The following is a 17,544-nucleotide window of genomic DNA, read 5'->3' on the forward strand; positions in this document are numbered from 1 at the left end:
ACCTCAATGTACGAGGGTGGGGGACCCACACCGTGAACGGTGGGCAGTGTGGTGGGACAGAGGGACCTCGGTGTACGAGGGTGGGGGACCCACACCGTGAACGGTGGGCAGTGTGGTGGGACAGAGGGACCTCGGTGTACGAGGGTGGGGGACCCACACCGTGAACGGTGGGCAGTGTGGTGGGACAGAGGGGACCTCGGTGTACGAGGGTGGGGGACACACACCGTGAACGGTGGGCAGTGTGGTGGGACAGAGGGACCTCGGTGTACGAGGGTGGGGGACCCACACCGTGAACGGTGGGCAGTGTGGTGGGACAGAGGGACCTCGGTGTACGAGGGTGGGGGACCCACACCGTGAACGGTGGGCAGTGTGGTGGGACAGAGGGACCTCGGTGTACGAGGGTGGGGGACCCACACCGTGAACGGTGGGCAGTGTGGTGGGACAGAGGGACCTCAATGTACGAGGGTGGGGGACCCACACCGTGAACGGTGGGCAGTGTGGTGGGACAGAGGGACCTCGGTGTACGAGGGTGCGACACACACCGTGAACGGTGGGCAGTGTGGTGGGACAGAGGGACCTCGGTGTACGAGGGTGCGACACACACCGTGAACGGTGGGCAGTGTGGTGGGACAGAGGGACCTCGGTGTACGAGGGTGGGACACACACCCTGAGCGGTGGGCAGTCAGCGGGTCAGTGACCCCATCGACGAGGGTCAGTGGGTCCCAGTGACCCCGTTGTCACCCCGTCCGCGGGCTCGGTGGGTGAATGGGCACCCTACCTGCTGGCAGGGCACCCCTGGGTGCCTCGGTGGGGGAGGAAGGAGTGGGGGTGGGGTGGGTGGGGGGGCTCCAGACCCCAGACCACCAGCCCAAGGGAAATGGCGCCGCGGCCAACCTGACCTCAGTCCGGGTCACAGAGGTCGGAGGGGGCGGGGCTGGAGGACCGAGGGAGGAGGCGAAGCCGGAGGACCGAGGGGGAGGCGGGGCTGGAGGACCGAGGTGGCTGGAGGACCGAGGGGGCTGAAGGACCGAGGTGGAGGCGGGGCCGGAGGACCGAGGGAGGAGGCGGGGCTGGAGGACCGAGGGGGAGGCGGGGCCGGAGGACCGAGGGAGGAGGACCGAGGGGGAGGCGGGGCCGGAGGACCAAGGGCGACGGGGGGACCGAGGGAGGAGGCGGGGCTGGAGGACCGAGGGAGGAGGCGGGGCCGGAGGACCGAGGGGGAGGCGGGGCCGGAGGACCAAAAGGGACGGGGGACCGAGGGGGAGGCGGGGCCGGAGGACCGAGAAGGTCGGAGGACCGAGGGAGGGGGCGGGGCTGGAGGACCGAGGGGGAGGGCGGTGTCCAACGGTCCCGTCAATTGAATCCCCGGGCGAGCTCACCACCCCCAACCCCAGCAACCGTTGGTGACGCAGGGGGAGCCCTGACCAATCACGGGCGCGATTTTCGCCGGGGGGCCACCACGTGGCCTGCACGGGAGGGCGGGGCTTGAGCCCTGTGACGTCGGCACGGCTTCCGCCAACCGGCTTCAGGCGCGGGGTGGAGGGGGCGCGGCCTGTACGTCATCGCCACGGCCGGCTTTGCCCGCCCAAATGACGTCAGCGGCCTCCCCTCCATCGCACACACACACACACACCCCCACCCACAGTACGTCAACACGTCCGGATTTTACCCTCTACTGACGTCAGCACGTCCAGACCGCCCCCTCCATCCCAAGCTCCCGCCTCCTTCTCCCGACGTCATCTCGTTCGGAGCCGCCCGAAGCTCCCGCCCCCTTTCCCCTGACGTCACCACGCCCCCTCCCCGCCGTCGCGGCCAATCAGCTCACGCCCCCTCCCACCGCCGACGTCACCGCGCACAGACCGTCCCACCCCTCGGCGGGCGGGAGGGAGGGGTCGACCCAAGAGATGGGGAAAGTCAATCGTAGAGAGGAAAAGGCGGAGCCGCCGGCCGGCCGGTGGAGGGGTTGGGGGTGCAAAAAAAAAAAGGAAGTCGGACCAGGGAGAGGGGGTCCGGGGGCCGGTCTCGCAGCTTCTCTCCGGGTGTGGAAGCCAACCTCAGAGTGTGTCCCCCCCCCCCCTCCCGGGGGCGAGATCCCATCGACCGAGGAGATAAAAGGAGCGGGCGGGCGGGCGAGCGGCCGTCCGCCTCCCCTCCCCTCCCCTCCGCCATCTTGGTGATGGCAGCGGCGGCGACGGGCGGAGCGGCCGCAGCGGCGGCGGAGGGGGCCCCCACCACCACCACCACCACCTCACGGCAGGCGGGGGCCGGCGGCCAGTGAGATCCGGCGCTGAGGGGGGGGAAGGAGAGACGCCGGGCGGACGGGGATCGGATCGGCGGCGGCCCTCCCTTAAAGGCGCCGGCGCCCACCTTTCGTGTCGGAGGACATTTATTCGTCAGCGGACAACCTTCCCCCCCCCCACCAGGAAAAGACTTTTTTTTCTGTCGGAGGACATTTATTCCCCCCCCTTAGGAAAAGCTTTTTTTTCTGTCGGAGGACATTTATTCACCCCCCCCTCCTCAGGGCAAACTTTTTTTTCTGTCGGAGGATATTTATTCCTCATCCCCTTTCTCCCCCCCCCCAGGAAAAAACTTTTTTTTTTCTGTCGGAGGACATTTATTCCTCATCCTTCTTCCCCCCCCCCCACACACAGTTAAAATTTTTTCTGTCGGAGGACATTTATTACCACCCCCCCCCCCCCCCGGAAGAACTTGTTTTTTCTGTCGGAGGACATTTATTCCTCATCTCTCTCTCTCTCCCCCCCCCCGGAAAAAAACTTTAAATTTAGGAGGACATTTATTCATCATCTTTCCCTCCACCCCACCCCCCAAGGAAAAAACTTTTGTGTCAGAGGACATTTATTCATCGTCTTCCCTACCCCCCCCCCACCCCTCAGGAAAAACTTCTTCCAAACTCTGAGGGAAGTTTAAGGAAGGAAAAGTGGGGGGGAGAGGACTTGAACTGATTTCTGCTCACTCCCCCCCCCGCCCCAAAGTTTTTAATTTTTTTAATATATATTTCTATATTGTTTTTGGTCGGGAGGGGGGTTTTATCTGTGTCCTGACTTCTGGAGGAAGAGGACGAGGACGAGGAGGAGGAAGAGGGTTTCATCTGTGTCCTGACTCCTGGAGGGAGGAGGAGGAGGAAGAGATACCTGTGTCCTCGCTCGCCGCTGGAAGGACAGGAGGGAAAGGGCTTCGACTCGTTTCCTATCTGTTCCCCCCCACCCGATCGGAGGTGACAGAGGGGGCAGAGGTGAAGAAAGAGGAGCAATTGAAAGGACTTGACTCTGTTCCAACTCCACCCCCCCCCCCCCCCCCACCATCTGAGGTGACAGAGGAAGAAGGAAGAGGAATTGAAAGGACTTATTTCCTATTTCCCGCCACCTTTCAAAGTGACGGAGGAGGAGAAGGGATTAAAAGGGTCGTGGCATCTTGAATCTTGCACAAGGCGTCTCTGGGGGGGGGGGGGAAGGGGTGTGCGCGTGTGTGTTTGACGTTCAACGTCGCAGAGGTGTAATCTTCCCCCTCACTCATTGCTCTCCGTCGACTTCGCTGCCGGGATATTTAATTCTTTCAGCCCACCAGCCCCCTGGAGGAGACAGAACTCCTGGAATAGGGATTGCTCGTGTTGTGTGTGTGTGTCTGCGCCTTCTCATTTTGTTTCTGAGGAGGTCTCTGGAAGTCCCGCAGGAGGTCTCTGGAAGTCCCGGAGGATACAGTTCCCTGGAGCAGGGATCGTGTATTTTTTTACATTTGAAGAGTCCTTCCTTTTTTTCCCCCAAAAAATTAATTCGCACCCCCTTTCCGTCGCAAAGACTTCTGTTGAGTTCCAAGTCCTGGTGTTTCTCGACTTGCGGGGCGGTGGGTGGTGGGTGGTGGGGGGGGGGGGGGGGTTCCTCATCGCGAGAAGTCTCAAAGCAAGGTTACCCTCCCTGCGAGGACTTTGGCTGAGGTTAGCAGACGTAGGGAGGTGGAGGACAAGACAGCTCCCTTGCCCAACCTCATCGCGATAAGTCTTAAAGCAAGGTTTCACGCTCCGCCTGGACTTCGGCTGAATTTAACAGACTTAGGGAGGGAGGTGGACAACACAGCTCCCTCACCCAACCTTGTATTGGTTTTCTCTGGAATATTTACATCTGGAGTGGTATTTCAGAGGGACGTTTCTCTTAAAAGGAAGAAAAAGAGAATTCTTTCGTTGTTATCCTAAAAGACAACCAAAGGGAGCGTTGACCATGGACGGGACTCCGAGGGTGGGCGGCTATCGACGGAGCAGGAGGTCGCGTTCCCAGAGGGACCGGGAGAGGAAGCTGGCCGTCCCTGGGGGCAGGGAGCCCAGGCCCTACACCCCTTCCTCCGGCTCGGAGCAAGAGGGAGCAGAGGGTGCCGGCTCGTCACGGCCCAGGCCCCCCCGGCGCAGGAGGAGGGACTCAGCGTCCTGCGAGGAGGACGTCATCGACGGGTTCGCCATCGCCAGCTTCATCTCGCTCGAGACCTTGGAGGTGAGAGCGCGGGGATACGTCTCTCCTTCCCCGTCCCTCCCCCTCCCCCATGTGTAAATGGCTGTTTGATGGCCTGCGTGGGACTGATGGGCTGAAGGGCCTGTTTCTGTGCGGTGGGGCCGTTTGACACTGCGGGGAGGTGGGTGACTGGGTCATCGCTTCTATAGCGAAGGCTCCGGAGGTTTTCTGAAGGTGTAACGCGAGCTCCATTGGATCTGCTTGGAATGGTGTGAAATCCCTGCCGGCTTGGGCACAGGTTTGACGCGAAATGAGATGCCGAGCCAGGAACACTCGGCAGGTCAGGCAGCACCTGTGGGGAGAGGAAACAGGGCTGATGTTTCGGGATGAAGGACAGGAGAGAGGGGTAGAGGTAGAGTTGAGTCTCAGACGGGAGGTGGGCTGCCATCTTTCTCACCTTCCCTGCAACCCTATCCTCTCAGCTGGACCCAGTAACGTGAAGCCCACTTCTCTGATCCACAGCCACTGAGTATTTCGGGGTCTTCATTTCATTGAACACTACAGCACAGTACAGGCCCTTCAGCCCACAATGTTGTGCCAACATTTTATCCTGCTCTAAGATCTATCTAACCCTTCCCTCCCAAATCGCCCCCCATTTCTTCATCATTCATGTGTCTATCTAAGAGCCTCTTATATGTCCCTAATGTATCTGCCCCCACCACCTCTGCCGGCAGTGCGTTCCACACACCCACCACTCTCTGTGTAAAAAAAAACTTCCCCCTTATACATTCCTCCAATCACCTTAAAATTATGTCCCCTCGTGTTAGCCATTGTCGCCCTGGGAAAAAGTCTGACTATCCACTCGATCTGTGCCTCTTGTACACCTCTATCAAGTCAGCTTTCATCCTCCTCCTCTTCAAAGAGAAAAGCCCCAGCTCGCTCAACCTATCCTCATGAGACATGCTCTCCAATCCAGGCAGCATCCTGGTAAATCTCCTCTGCACCCTCTCTAAAGCTCTCACATCCTTTCTATAATGAGGCGACCAGAACTGAACACAATATTCCAAGTGTGGTCTAGCTAGAGCTGCAACATCACCTCGTGGCTCTTGAACTCAATCCCCCGACTAATGAAGGCCAACACACCGTACGCCTTCTTAACAACCCTACCGACCTGCGCGGCAACCTTGAGGAATCTGTGGACTTGGACCCCGAGATCCCTCTGTTCCTCCATATCAGGCTTCCCCCTTTTCGGACCCTCAGTGTCTGCTGTTCCCCCCTTGCTGTCGTTTGCTCTCAAAGGGACCTCCTAATCTTGAGAAATTGTGCATCTTCGAACCAAGGACGTAACGCTGGGGGTTGGTCAGACCACAGTGCAGCGGTTAGCGTGACGCTATTACAGCGCCAGCGACCCGGGTTCAGTTCCCGGCCACTGTCTGTAAGGAGTTTGTACGTTCTTCCCCACCCACCAACCACCCCCCCCCCCCACCCCCCCCCCGCCCCGGTGTCTGCGTGGGTTTCCTCCGGGTGCTCCAGTTTCCTCCCACATTCCAAAGACGTACGGGTTAGGAAGTTGCGGGTGTGCTACGTTGGCGCTGGAAGCACGGCGACACTTGCGGGCTGCCCCCCAGAGCACTCTACGCAAAAGATGCATTTTACTGTCTGTTTCGATGTACATCTTATCTTTTGAGTAGTTTTATAAGATAAGGTTTCTTTATCAGTCACGTGTACATCAAAACACACAGTGAAATGCATCTTTTGCGTAGGGTGTTCTGGGGGCAGCCCGCAAGTGTCGCCACGCTTCCAGCGCCAACATAGCACGCCCGCAACTTCCTCACCCGTACATCTTTGGAACGTGGGAGGAAACCCGAGCCCCCAGAGGAAACCCACGCGGGGGAGAGAACGTACGGGCTTCTCGCAGGCAGCAGCCGGAATCGAACCCGGGTCGCTGGCGCTGTGATGGCGTTGCGCTAACCGTGCCTGCCCTATACCCGTATCTTAAGCGAGGGTTGGAGAGGATTCCAGAGGAGGTTCGCAAGAATGATCCCCGGAGGTGAGAGGGTTAATGTACAAGGGGCATTTGAAAGTTTTGGGCCATAGAAGGATGATGGGGTTAGGGGGGGAAATCTCACTGAAACCTTCCCAAATATTGAAAGGCCTGGATAGAGCAGACGTGCAGAGTATATTTCCAGCAGTTGCCATTCTGAGCTGGGATGCATCCGGATAGGATGCTTTCTGTGGGAATTTAAAACCAAGGATGTAACGCCGAGGCTCTATCAGGCCTCGGTCAGACCGCATGTGGAGTATCGTGAGCAGTTCTGGGCTCCTGTATCTAAGGGAGGATGTGCTGGCATTGGAGAGGGTCCAGAGGAGGTATTGGTTTATTATTGTCACTTGTACCGAGGTCCAGTGAAAAACTTGTCTTGTGTACTGATCATACAGGTCAATTCATTACCCGGTGCAGTTACATTGAGTTAGTACAGAGTGCATTGCTGTAGTACAGGTAAAAACAATAACAGTACAGAGTAAAGTGTCCCAGCTACAGAGAAAGTGCAGTGCAATAAGGTGCAAGGTCACAACAAGGTAGATCATGAGGTCAGAGTCCATCTCATTGTGTAAGGGTACAGTTCAGTAGTCTTATCACAGTGCTGGCGTTATCACAGTAGAAGCTGTCCTTAAGTCTGGTGGTATGTGCCCTCGGGCTCCTGTATTTTCTATTGGTATACTATTGTCACTTATACCGAGGTAAAGTGAAAAGCTTGCCTTACAAACCGATTGTACAGGTCAATTCATTGCACAGTGCAGTTACATTGAGTCAGTACAGAGTGAATTAATGTAGTACAGGTAAAAACAGTAACAGTACAGAGTAAAGTGTCCCAGCTACAGAGAAAGTGCAGTGCAATAAGGTGCAAGGTCACAACAAGGTAGGTCGTGAGGTTCAGGAGAACGATCCCCGGGGGGTGAAAGTGTTAACGTATGGGGAGCGTTTGACGGCTCTGGGCTTGTCCTCGCTTGGGAGTTCAGGAGGAGAGGGGGAATCTCACTGAAACCTCCTGAATATTGAAAGGCCTGGATAGAACGGGATGTGGAGAGGATGTTTCCAGCAGCAGGAGAGTCCGGGACCGGAGGGCACAGCCTCAGAATAGAAGGACGTCCCCTTCAGAACGAAGACGAGGAGGGATTTCCACAGCGGAGAATCCGTGGGATTGGTCGCCACGGATGGCTGTGGAGGACGATCATCGGGTGTGTTTAAAGCAGAGGTTCTTGATCAGTGAGGGTGTCAAAGGTCGCGGGGAGAAGGGGTCGAGAGGGAGAGATAAGTCAGTCACAATTGAATGGCGGTGAGCAGGTTCGACGGGCCGAATGGCCTCATTCTGCCCTCGTGGTCTTCAAGGTGGCTCTGCGTACGGCATTTGAATCAGTGGCGTACTGGGCGACGGCTGACAACGGGATCCAGGTGAACTGGGAAGAGTCGGCAGGTGGAGTTTGGCTTGGAATGAGCGCAAAGCGTTTCGTTTTCGTGAAGTCAAACCGGGGCAGGGGCTCGGGCGGTAAGCGGCAGTTCCCCTGGGGAGTGTTGCAGAACAGAGACCGCACCCCCCCCCCCCCCCGGGGGGCAGGCTCGAGTGCGAGAGTCAGAGAGACACAGGACTGCAGATGCTGGAATATCCATAGGAAAAAACACTCTGATGCCGGAGGAACTCAGCAGGCCAGGTTGGAAAAAGGGGGGGAGCCCGATATGGAGGAACAGGGATCTTGGGGTCCACATCCGGTCCTCTGCTGGCTCTCGACCAGTGATCCTGCTCTCTTCCCCCCCAGTTCCCCACCGACATGCTCTAACCCTGCAGAAACGGCGGTCATGGTCACCCTGTCATTGGGAAAGATCGTACATAAACAGGAAAGAGTGCAGTGGAAAAAATCTCTTAGCAGTGTGGAGGAACAGAGGGATCTTGGGATCCATGTCCACAGATCCCTCAAGGTTGCCGCGCAGGTCGATAGGGTTGTGAAGAAGGCGTACGGTGTGTTGGCCTTCATTAGTCGGGGGATTGAGTTCAAGAGCCGCGAGGTGATGTTGCAGCTCTGGTCAGACCACACTTGGAGTATCGTGTTCAGTTCTGGTCGCCTCATTACAGGAAGGATGTGGGAGCTTTAGAGAGGGTGCAGAGGAGATTTACCAGGATGCTGCCTGGATTGGAGAACATGTCTTATGAGGGTAGGTTGAGCAAGTGAGGGCTTTTCTCTCTGGAGAGGAGGAGGAGGAGGAGGAGAGGTGACTTGATAGAGGTGTACAAGAGGCACAGATCGAGTGGACAGTCAGAGACTTTTTCCCAGGGCGACGATGGCTCACACGAGGGGACATAATTTTAAGGTGATTGGAGGAAGGTATAAGGGGGATGTCAGGGGTAAGTTTTTTACACAGAGTGGTGGGTGCGTGGAACGCACTGCCGGCAGAGGTTGTGGGGGCAGATACATCAGGGACATTTAAGAGACTCTTGGACACATGAATGATACAGAAATGGGGGTTATGTGGGAGGGAAGGGTTAGATAGATCTTACAGCAGGATAAAACGTCAGCACAACATTGTGGGCTGAAGGGCCTGTGTTGTGCTGTAATGTTCTCTGTAATACATAGGAGGAAAAAGCAGAGCAGTGATAGGTGGACAAAAGAGGGGAGGCGGGGTGGGCACAGGGTGGTGATAAGTAGACGCAGGTAAGAGATGGTGATGGGCAGGTGCGGGGGGAGGAGGGGAGAGCAGATCCACCGAGGGATGGGTCAGAGGTACGGAGAGAGGTGGGGAGAAAAGGGGGACTAGGAAAGGGAAGAAGAAGAGAATTCAATGTTTATGCCGTTAGGCTACAAGGTTCCAAGAGGGAAAACGAGGTGCTGTTCTTCCAGTTTGCGCTTGGAATTCTCCTGGCAGTGGAGGAGGCCGAGGACTGACGCATCCGTAATAGGGTGGGAGGGGGAGTTGAAGTGACTGGCAACGGGGAGATGCAGGTGCACATAGTCCCCTGAAAGTGGTGTCACAGGTGGACAGTGCAGTGAAGAAGGCGTCTGGCGCACGCTGGCCTTCATCGGGCGGGTCACTGAGTACAGGAGCCGGGCCGTCCCGTTACAGGACGCCGGTGAGGCCGCACTTGGAGTACTGTGCGCAGTTCCGGTCGCCCAGCTACAGGAAGGGTATCATTAAGCTGGAGAGGGTGCAGGAGAAGATTCACGGGGACTGGAGGGCTCGAGTTATAAGGAGAGGCTGGACAGGCCGGGGCTGTTCTCCCCTGAGGTACTGCAGGGCGCACTGAAGTAGTAAAGATAAAAACAATAACAGATTACGGAGTAAAGTGTCACAGGTATAGAGGAAGTGCAGTGCAGGCAGACAATAAGGTGCAATGAGGCAGATTGTGAGGTCGAGAGTCCATCTCATCATATAAGATGGACCTTAAACCTAAGCCCTCTCATTTTAGACTCCCGCGGTCACATTCTACGCCCCTCGTGGTCTTACAGACCTCCATTAGGTCACCCCCCGCAGAGTAACACAGTGTGGAAACAGGCCCTTCGGCCCAACTGGTCTGTGCCGACCACAGCGTCCTCCCTGCCAGTCCCAGTTGCCCGAGTTTGCCCCCTAACCCTCCAAGCCCCTCCCCTCCCCTCCAGCTACCCGTTCAAATCCCTCTGAAACGTTGCAATTGCACCCACCTCGACCACTTCCTCTGGCAGCTCATTCCGGTTACTCACCACCCTCTGTGTGAAGAAGTTAACTCTCAGATCTCTTTTAAATCTCTCCCCTCGTAACGATTTGGAAGAGGGGACCAAGTGTAGCACATCGAAATTTGCTGATGACACTAAATTGAGTGGAAAATCAAATTGCGCAGAGGATGCGGAGAGTCCGCAGAGAGATATAGATAGGTGAAGTGAGTGGGCAAGGGTCTGGCAGATGGAGTACAACGTTGGTAAATGTGAGGTCATCCACTTTGGAAGGAAAAATAGAAGATCAGATTATTTAAATGGTGAAAGATTGCAGCAGGCTGTGGTGCAGACGGACTCGGGAGTGCCTGTGCATGAATCGCAAAAGGTTGGTTTGCAGGTGCAACAGGTTATCGAGAAGGCAAATGGAACGTTGGCCTTTATTACTGGAGGGATTGAATTTAAGAGCAGGGAGGTTATGCTGCAACTGTACAGGGTACTGGTGAGGCCACACCTGGAGTACGGTGTGCAGTTCTGGTCTCCTTACTTGAGGAAGGGTATACTGGCTTTGGAGGCGGTGCAGAGGAGGTACACCTGGTTGTTTCCAGAGATGAGGGGGTCAGCCTATGAGGAGAGATTGAGTCGCCTGGGACGATACTCACTGGAATTCAGAAGACTGAGAGGGGATCTTATAGAAACAAAATTGTGTAAGGGACAGATAAGATAGAAGCAGGAAAGTTGTTTCCACTGGTGGGTGAGACTAGAACTAGGGGACGTAGCCTCAAGATTCGGGGGAGCAGATTTAGGACGGAGATGAGAATCTGGTTTTCCCAGAGAGCAGTGAATCTGTGGGATTCCCTGCCCAGGGAAGTAGTAGAGGCTCCCTCATTAAATATATTTAAGACACCGTTAGGTAGATTTTTGCATTGAGGCACACACAACACTTCAGATAAGATTTGCATTTACACTGTCCACGACACGCGCAATCCCCTGAAGTGACTCCTGTTTGCTACCGTTATTATGCCCCTCATAATTTTATAAAAACCCCACAAAGTCGCCCCTCATAACTTGATAAAAGCCCCACAAGGTCGCCTCGCGGTCTCCAGTGAGAACAAACCCATCCAATCTCTTGCTATGACCACAGACCCGCTGCTCCCCATGTGGTGTGGTGGCCCGGAACTGTCTGCCACGAGGGTGGCTTTGACCCCACCCCCTCCCCAAGGCAGTTCCCCTCACTCTGCCCGCCATCTCTCTGGGTTAGTGTGGGGACCGACACGGGGCTGCGGGGAGAGAGCGGGGCAGTGGGATCGGTGTGGGGTCCGATGCGGGGCTGTGGGGCAGGGCAGTGGGATCAGTGTGGGGACCGACACGGGGCTGTGGGGCAGGGCAGTGGGATCAGTGCGGGGATCGACGGGGCTGTGGGGAGAGAGCGGGGCAGTGGGATCGGTGTGGGGTCCGATGCGGGGCTGTGGGGAGGGAGCGGGGCCGTGGGATCAGTGTGGGGACCGACACGGGGCTGTGGGGAAAGGGCGGGGCTCCCTTGTGGCTCCAGACCCAGGTTCAATCGTGACCTTCGGTGCTGTCTGTGTGGAGTTTGCACATTGTCCCTGTGACCACGTGGGTTTCTCCCATGTGTGTGGGTGAAGGGGTAAAATCCTGGGTGGGGGGGGGGGGGTGGTGCGGGGGTGGAGGGATGTGACTGGGAACATGGGGAGACTGAAATGGGACCGGTGTAAATGGGTGGCAGATGGGATGGCAGGGAATCTGTGGGCCAAAAGGCCTGTTTACGTCGCCATTTCTCTGACACTTGGTCAGGGCTGGTCTTTGCGCTGAGCTACGGGGTTCCACCGGTCAGGGGGTCGGGTCCAAACCGCCTCCCGGTAAAACCGTGGCACCCCTTCCCCGTGCCTCTGCGAGCTCCTTTCAGGAGTGCAGCGCGTTTCACAGAACGTAGAACAGAAAAGGCACTTCGGCCCACAATGTTGTGCCGACATAACTATTCCCTCCTACCGACAGAATGCCCACATCCCTCCATTTTCCTCTCATTCATGTGCCCATCCAAGCCCCCAATAAATTTGCCTCCACCACCCTATCAGGCAACACATTCCAGGCATCCACCACTCTCTGAGTAAAAAACGTACCCCTTACGTCTGTTCTGAACCTACCCTCCTCTCACCTTAAATGCATGCCCTCTGGTATTGGATTGCTCAGTAATGGGAAAAAGATATTGCTTGTCCACCCTATCTATGCCCCTCATTATTTTGTACACCTCCAACAGATCACCCCTCAGCCTCCGCCGCTCCAGAGAAAAGAGCCCAAGTTTGTCCAGCCTCTCCTGATAGCACATGCCCTCTCATCCAGGCGGCATCCTGGTAAACCTCCTCTGCACCCTCTCTAAAGCCTCGACATCCTTCCTGTAGTGGGGTGACCAGAATTGCACGCAGTAGCCTAAATGCAGCCTAGTCAGAGTTCTGTAGAGATGCATCATAACTTCTCAACTCCTGTACTCAGTACCTCGATTAATGAAAGCAAGCATTCCATAAGCCTTCTTCACCACCCTGTCTACCTATGTAGCCACTTTCAATGAGTCATGGACTTGCACCCCAAGGTCTCTCTGCTGTGAAGGGTCTTGCCCTTAAGAGTGTACCGCCTCCTAGTTTCCACCCTGTTCCGAGCGGCAGATGCCAGCTTATTGCCTCTGTCTTTCTCCGCTCTCCGCCCTGCCGCACAGGTCGATAGGGTTGTTAAGAAGGCGTATGGAATGTTGGCCTTCATTAGTCTGGGGACTGTGTTCAAGAGCCGCGAGGTGATGTTGCAGCTCTGTAGAACTCTGGTCAGACCACACTTGGAGCATTGCGTTCATTTCTGGTCGCCTCATTTGGGAAGGATGTGGAAGCTTCAGAGAGGGTGCAGAGGAGATTTACCAGGATGCTGCCTGGATTGGAGAACATGTGTCATGAGGAAAGGTTGAGCGAGCTAAAAGTTCACCCAGGGAAGGGGGGAGTGTCCTGTCACATTCCTGATGTGCAGATGAGGGAGAGGTAATGTGGTGGGTGTTGTGTGCATGGACTAACCCCACCCAGGGAAGTGGGGAGTGTTCTGTGACACCCCTGACGTGCAGACGGGGGGAGAGGTAATGTGGCGGATTTTGTGTGCTTTGGCGGTGGACGGACTGAGTGGTGGTGCCGATCGAGCGGGCTGCCGTATCCCGCACGGTGCCGAGCTTCCCGTTGAAGCTTTGATCGTCCAGTTTCTCCCTCCACGGACGCTGCCTGACCTGTCGAGTGTTGGCACCGTTGCCCGTTTTTTTTACTAACCAACGGCCTCCTGGTTTTCCGAAGGGAGGAGGGTCACCAGTCTCCCACTCCAAATCGCCGCAAACTTGTCCGGGGGTTGGTGGGGGCGGTGGTTGGCGGTGGAGGGACGGAGGCAAAGCCTCGCCCACAATCTGTTTCATTCCGACTCCCCTTCCCTCCCCTACGCAGAAGGAGGCAGCGCTTAAGCCCCCGGAAAGGGCGGAGGGACAAAGGAAGAGGCCGGACAAACGCAGGTCTGAGGAGCATGGGACAAGCTGGCCAGGCGAGGGGTGCAGGGCGAACGAGGGCTCCGACGCGGAGCGGGCCAGGCAGAACGGAGAGCAGGAGGGCAAGAAGGCACCCCCTGCTAAAAAGGTACCGGCTCACACCTGCTGCAAGGGCAGTCTGGAGTTCCCTGCAGGGAAAAACAGGTCCCCGGGGAGTGGGTGACAGGCTGGGATCTAATCCAGGGGTTCGAGGGGGGTTATATATAGAATAACAGGTCCCCGGGAGTGGGTCACAGGCTGGGATCTGATCCAGGGGTTCAGGGGTTTATATATAGAATAACAGGTCCCCGGGAGTGGGTTACAGGCTGGGATCTGATCCAGGGGTTCGGGGGGGTTTATATATAGAATAACAGGTCCCTGGGATTGGGTTACAGGCTGGGATCTGATCCAGGAGTTCGGGGGGTTTATATATAGAATAACAGGTCCCCGGGAGTGGGTTACAGGCTGGGATCTGATCCAGGGGTTTGGGGGGTATATATACAGAATAACAGGTCCCCAGGAGTGGGTTACAGGCTAGGATCTGATCCAGGGGTTCGGGGGGTTTATATATAAAATAACAGATCAAGGCTGCCTCTTCCCCCCCACCCAGGTGAAGATGAAAGGACAGAGTCATGGTAACGAAAGCACAGGCGGCGAGAACGGGAGTTCCTACCGCAGCAGCTCGCGCGGGCCGGGCAGCGAAGTGAGTACCCATGTGGCGGAGATCGGCCTCCCACCCCTGCACCTCCTCCCCGCTCCTTCCCTCCCTACCCTCCGCTGAGAGAGAGGGACTGAGGGACACCAGTCAGTGTACAGATCTCCCCCCTGAGGGAGAGGGACTGAGGGACACCGGTCAGTGTACAGATCTCCCCCTGAGAGAGAGGGACTGAGGGACACCGGTCAGTGTACAGATCTCCCCCTGAGAGAGAGGGACTGAGGGACACCGGTCAGTGTACAGATCTCCCCCTGAGGGAGAGGGACCGAGGGACACTGGTCAATGTGTGTGTGAGTGTGAGAGAGAGAGAGAGAGAGAGAGAGAGAGGGAGGGAGTTGGTAGGATTTAATTTTGGGGAGAGAAATGAGAGTCCCACAGCACAGAGACCCTTCAGCCCAACCGGTCCTTGCCAACCCAGATCCCCATCCAAGCCAGTCCGATCTCCCTTCATTTGGCCCATATCCCTTTAAACCTTTCCTATCCATGGATCTGTCTGAGTGTCTTTTAAATGTTGTTAATGTACCTCAACCCACTTCCTCTGGCAGCTCGTTCCATATATGGACCACCCTCTGGGTGAAGAAGTTGCCCCTTTAAGTCTTTCCCCCTTCTCACCTTCAACCTGCGCCCTCTAGTTTTAGACTACCTGACCCCTGGCGAGAAAGATCGTGACCGTCCACCATATCTACGCCCCCTCATGGTTTTATAAACCTCCGTCAGGTCACCCCCCCATCAGCCTCCTTCGCTCCGGGGAGAACAGTCTCAGCCTGTCCACCCTCTCCCTATAACTCGAGCCCTCTCCAGTCCCGGCGACGTAGCCGTGAATTTTCTCTGCAGCTGAATGACACCCTTCTGGACGACCAGAACTGCACACAACACCCGAGGCGCAGTCTCGGCAAAAATCTCAGGGTCAGTTGTGAACCATTGAAAGGTTCCTGCTGTTTCTTTTTTGTTTATTGTCGGTGGTTCCAGATACTGAGAGCGGCAGACTTGATCACTGTGCGATGATCGCTTGTTGCTGTTGCCCAGCTCTGTTGAATTTACCTTTCCCCCCCACCATTTTCTTCTTCCTGCAGGAATCTGTGCACTCAAGTCTCGGAACAGGATACTTTGTAAGTCTCAGCTGTTCGACCCTGAAGTCCCGTCAGCGGTCGAATTTGAAATTGGTTCACTGTCAAACAAGGGGATGGTTCTTCCTGCAGCGCTCCCTCCTCGCCACCCCTCCTACGGCGCAGCGCTCCCTCCTCGCCGCCCCTCCCACGGCGCGGCACTCCCTCCTCGCTACCCCTCCCATGGCACTCATTTCCCCCTCCAACATTCGTCAACCCAGATCATTCTCTCTCTCTCCGCGCGCTCTCTCTCTCTGCAGGTATCTCTCTCTCTGCAGGTATCTCTCTTTCTTTCTCTCTCTCTCTCTCTCTCTCTCTCTTTCTCTCACACACACAGTGCAGGTATCTCTCTCACACACACACACACACAGTGCAGGTATCTCTCTCACACACACACACACACACACACACACACAGTGCAGGTATCTCACACACACACACACACAGTGCAGGTATCACACACACACACAGTGCAGGTATCACACACACACACACAGTGCAGGTATCTCTCACACACACACAAACACAGTGCAGGTATCTCTCTCACACACACACAGTGCAGGTATCTCTCTCTCTCACACACACACAGTGCAGGTATCTCTCTCTCACACACACAGTGCAGGTATCTCTCTCTCTCTCACACACACAGTGCAGGTATCTCTCTCACACACACACACAGTGCAGGTATCTCTCTCACACACACACACACAGTGCAGGTATCTCTCACACACACACACAGTGCAGGTATCTCTCACACACACACACACAGTGCAGGTATCTCTCACACACACACACACAGTGCAGGTATCTCTCTCTCACACACAGTGCAGGTATCTCTCTCTCTCACACACACACAGTGCAGGTATCTCTCTCTCTCACACACACACAGTGCAGGTATCTCTCTCTCTCACACAGGCAGTGCAGGTATCTCTCTCTCTCACACACACGCAGTGCAGGTATCTCTCTCACACACGCAGTGCAGGTATCACACACACACACAGTGCAGGTATCACACACACACACACAGTGCAGGTATCTCTCACACACACACAAACACAGTGCAGGTATCTCTCTCACACACACACAGTGCAGGTATCTCTCTCTCTCACACACACACAGTGCAGGTATCTCTCTCTCACACACACAGTGCAGGTATCTCTCTCTCACACACACAGTGCAGGTATCTCTCTCTCACACACACAGTGCAGGTATCTCTCTCTCACACACACAGTGCAGGTATCTCTCTCTCACACACACAGTGCAGGTATCTCTCTCTCACACACACAGTGCAGGTATCTCTCTCACACACACACACACAGTGCAGGTATCTCTCACACACACACACACACAGTGCAGGTATCTCTCACACACACACACACAGTGCAGGTATCTCTCACACACACACACACAGTGCAGGTATCTCTCTCTCTCACACAGTGCAGGTATCTCTCTCTCTCACACACACACAGTGCAGGTATCTCTCTCTCTCACACACACACAGTGCAGGTATCTCTCTCTCACACACACACAGTGCAGGTATCTCTCTCTCTCTCACACAGGCAGTGCAGGTATCTCTCTCTCTCACACACACGCAGTGCAGGTATCTCTCTCACACACGCAGTGCAGGTATCTCTCTCTCTCACACACACGCAGTGCAGGTATCTCTCTCTCACACACACGCAGTGCAAGTATCTCTCTCTCACACACACACAGTGCAGGTATCTCTCTCTCTCACACACACACAGTGCAGGTATCTCTCTCTCTCACACAGGCAGTGCAGGTATCTCTCTCTCACACAGGCAGTGCAGGTATCTCTCTCTCTCTCACACACACGCAGTGCAGGTATCTCTCTCACACACGCAGTGCAGGTATCTCTCTCTCTCACACACACGCAGTGCAGGTATCTCTCTCACACACACACACAGTGCAGGTATCTCTCACACACACACACAGTGCAGGTATCTCTCTCACACACACACACAGTGCAGGTATCTCTCTCTCTCACACACGCAGTGCAGGTATCTC

The 17,544-nt window shown here is 55.9% G+C and overlaps 2 protein-coding genes across 5 annotated transcripts in view; one reads left to right on the forward strand and one right to left on the reverse strand.

The window, feature by feature from the left end:
- Positions 1-737: 737 nt before the first annotated feature.
- On the reverse strand, positions 738-1,740 carry LOC127567270 (basic proline-rich protein-like). The gene is made up of 2 exons (XM_052009950.1): positions 1,677-1,740; positions 738-1,552 (listed from the first exon to the last, which is right to left on the reverse strand). Exons 1-2 carry the CDS (start codon positions 1,738-1,740, stop codon positions 738-740), a joined length of 879 nt encoding a protein of 292 aa, XP_051865910.1.
- Positions 1,741-1,909: 169 nt separating this feature from the next.
- LOC127567272 (autism susceptibility gene 2 protein homolog) overlaps positions 1,910-17,544 on the forward strand; it is a 39,538-nt gene continuing 23,903 nt past the window's right edge. For 3 of the 4 annotated variants that reach the window (XM_052009951.1, XM_052009952.1, XM_052009953.1), the window contains exons 1-4: positions 1,911-4,499; positions 13,622-13,807; positions 14,309-14,401; positions 15,487-15,522. In XM_052009951.1, coding sequence (XP_051865911.1) covers positions 4,233-4,499; positions 13,622-13,807; positions 14,309-14,401; positions 15,487-15,522 — 582 coding nt within the window. In that variant the 5' untranslated portion in view covers positions 1,911-4,232. Of the gene's footprint in view, positions 4,500-13,621; positions 13,808-14,308; positions 14,402-15,486; positions 15,523-17,544 lie in introns of all 4 variants that reach the window. The other variant, XM_052009954.1, reaches the window with a different exon arrangement.

Source organism: Pristis pectinata, unplaced genomic scaffold, assembly GCF_009764475.1.
Source record: "Pristis pectinata isolate sPriPec2 unplaced genomic scaffold, sPriPec2.1.pri scaffold_88_arrow_ctg1, whole genome shotgun sequence".
NCBI classification, from domain to species: domain Eukaryota; kingdom Metazoa; phylum Chordata; class Chondrichthyes; order Rhinopristiformes; family Pristidae; genus Pristis; species Pristis pectinata.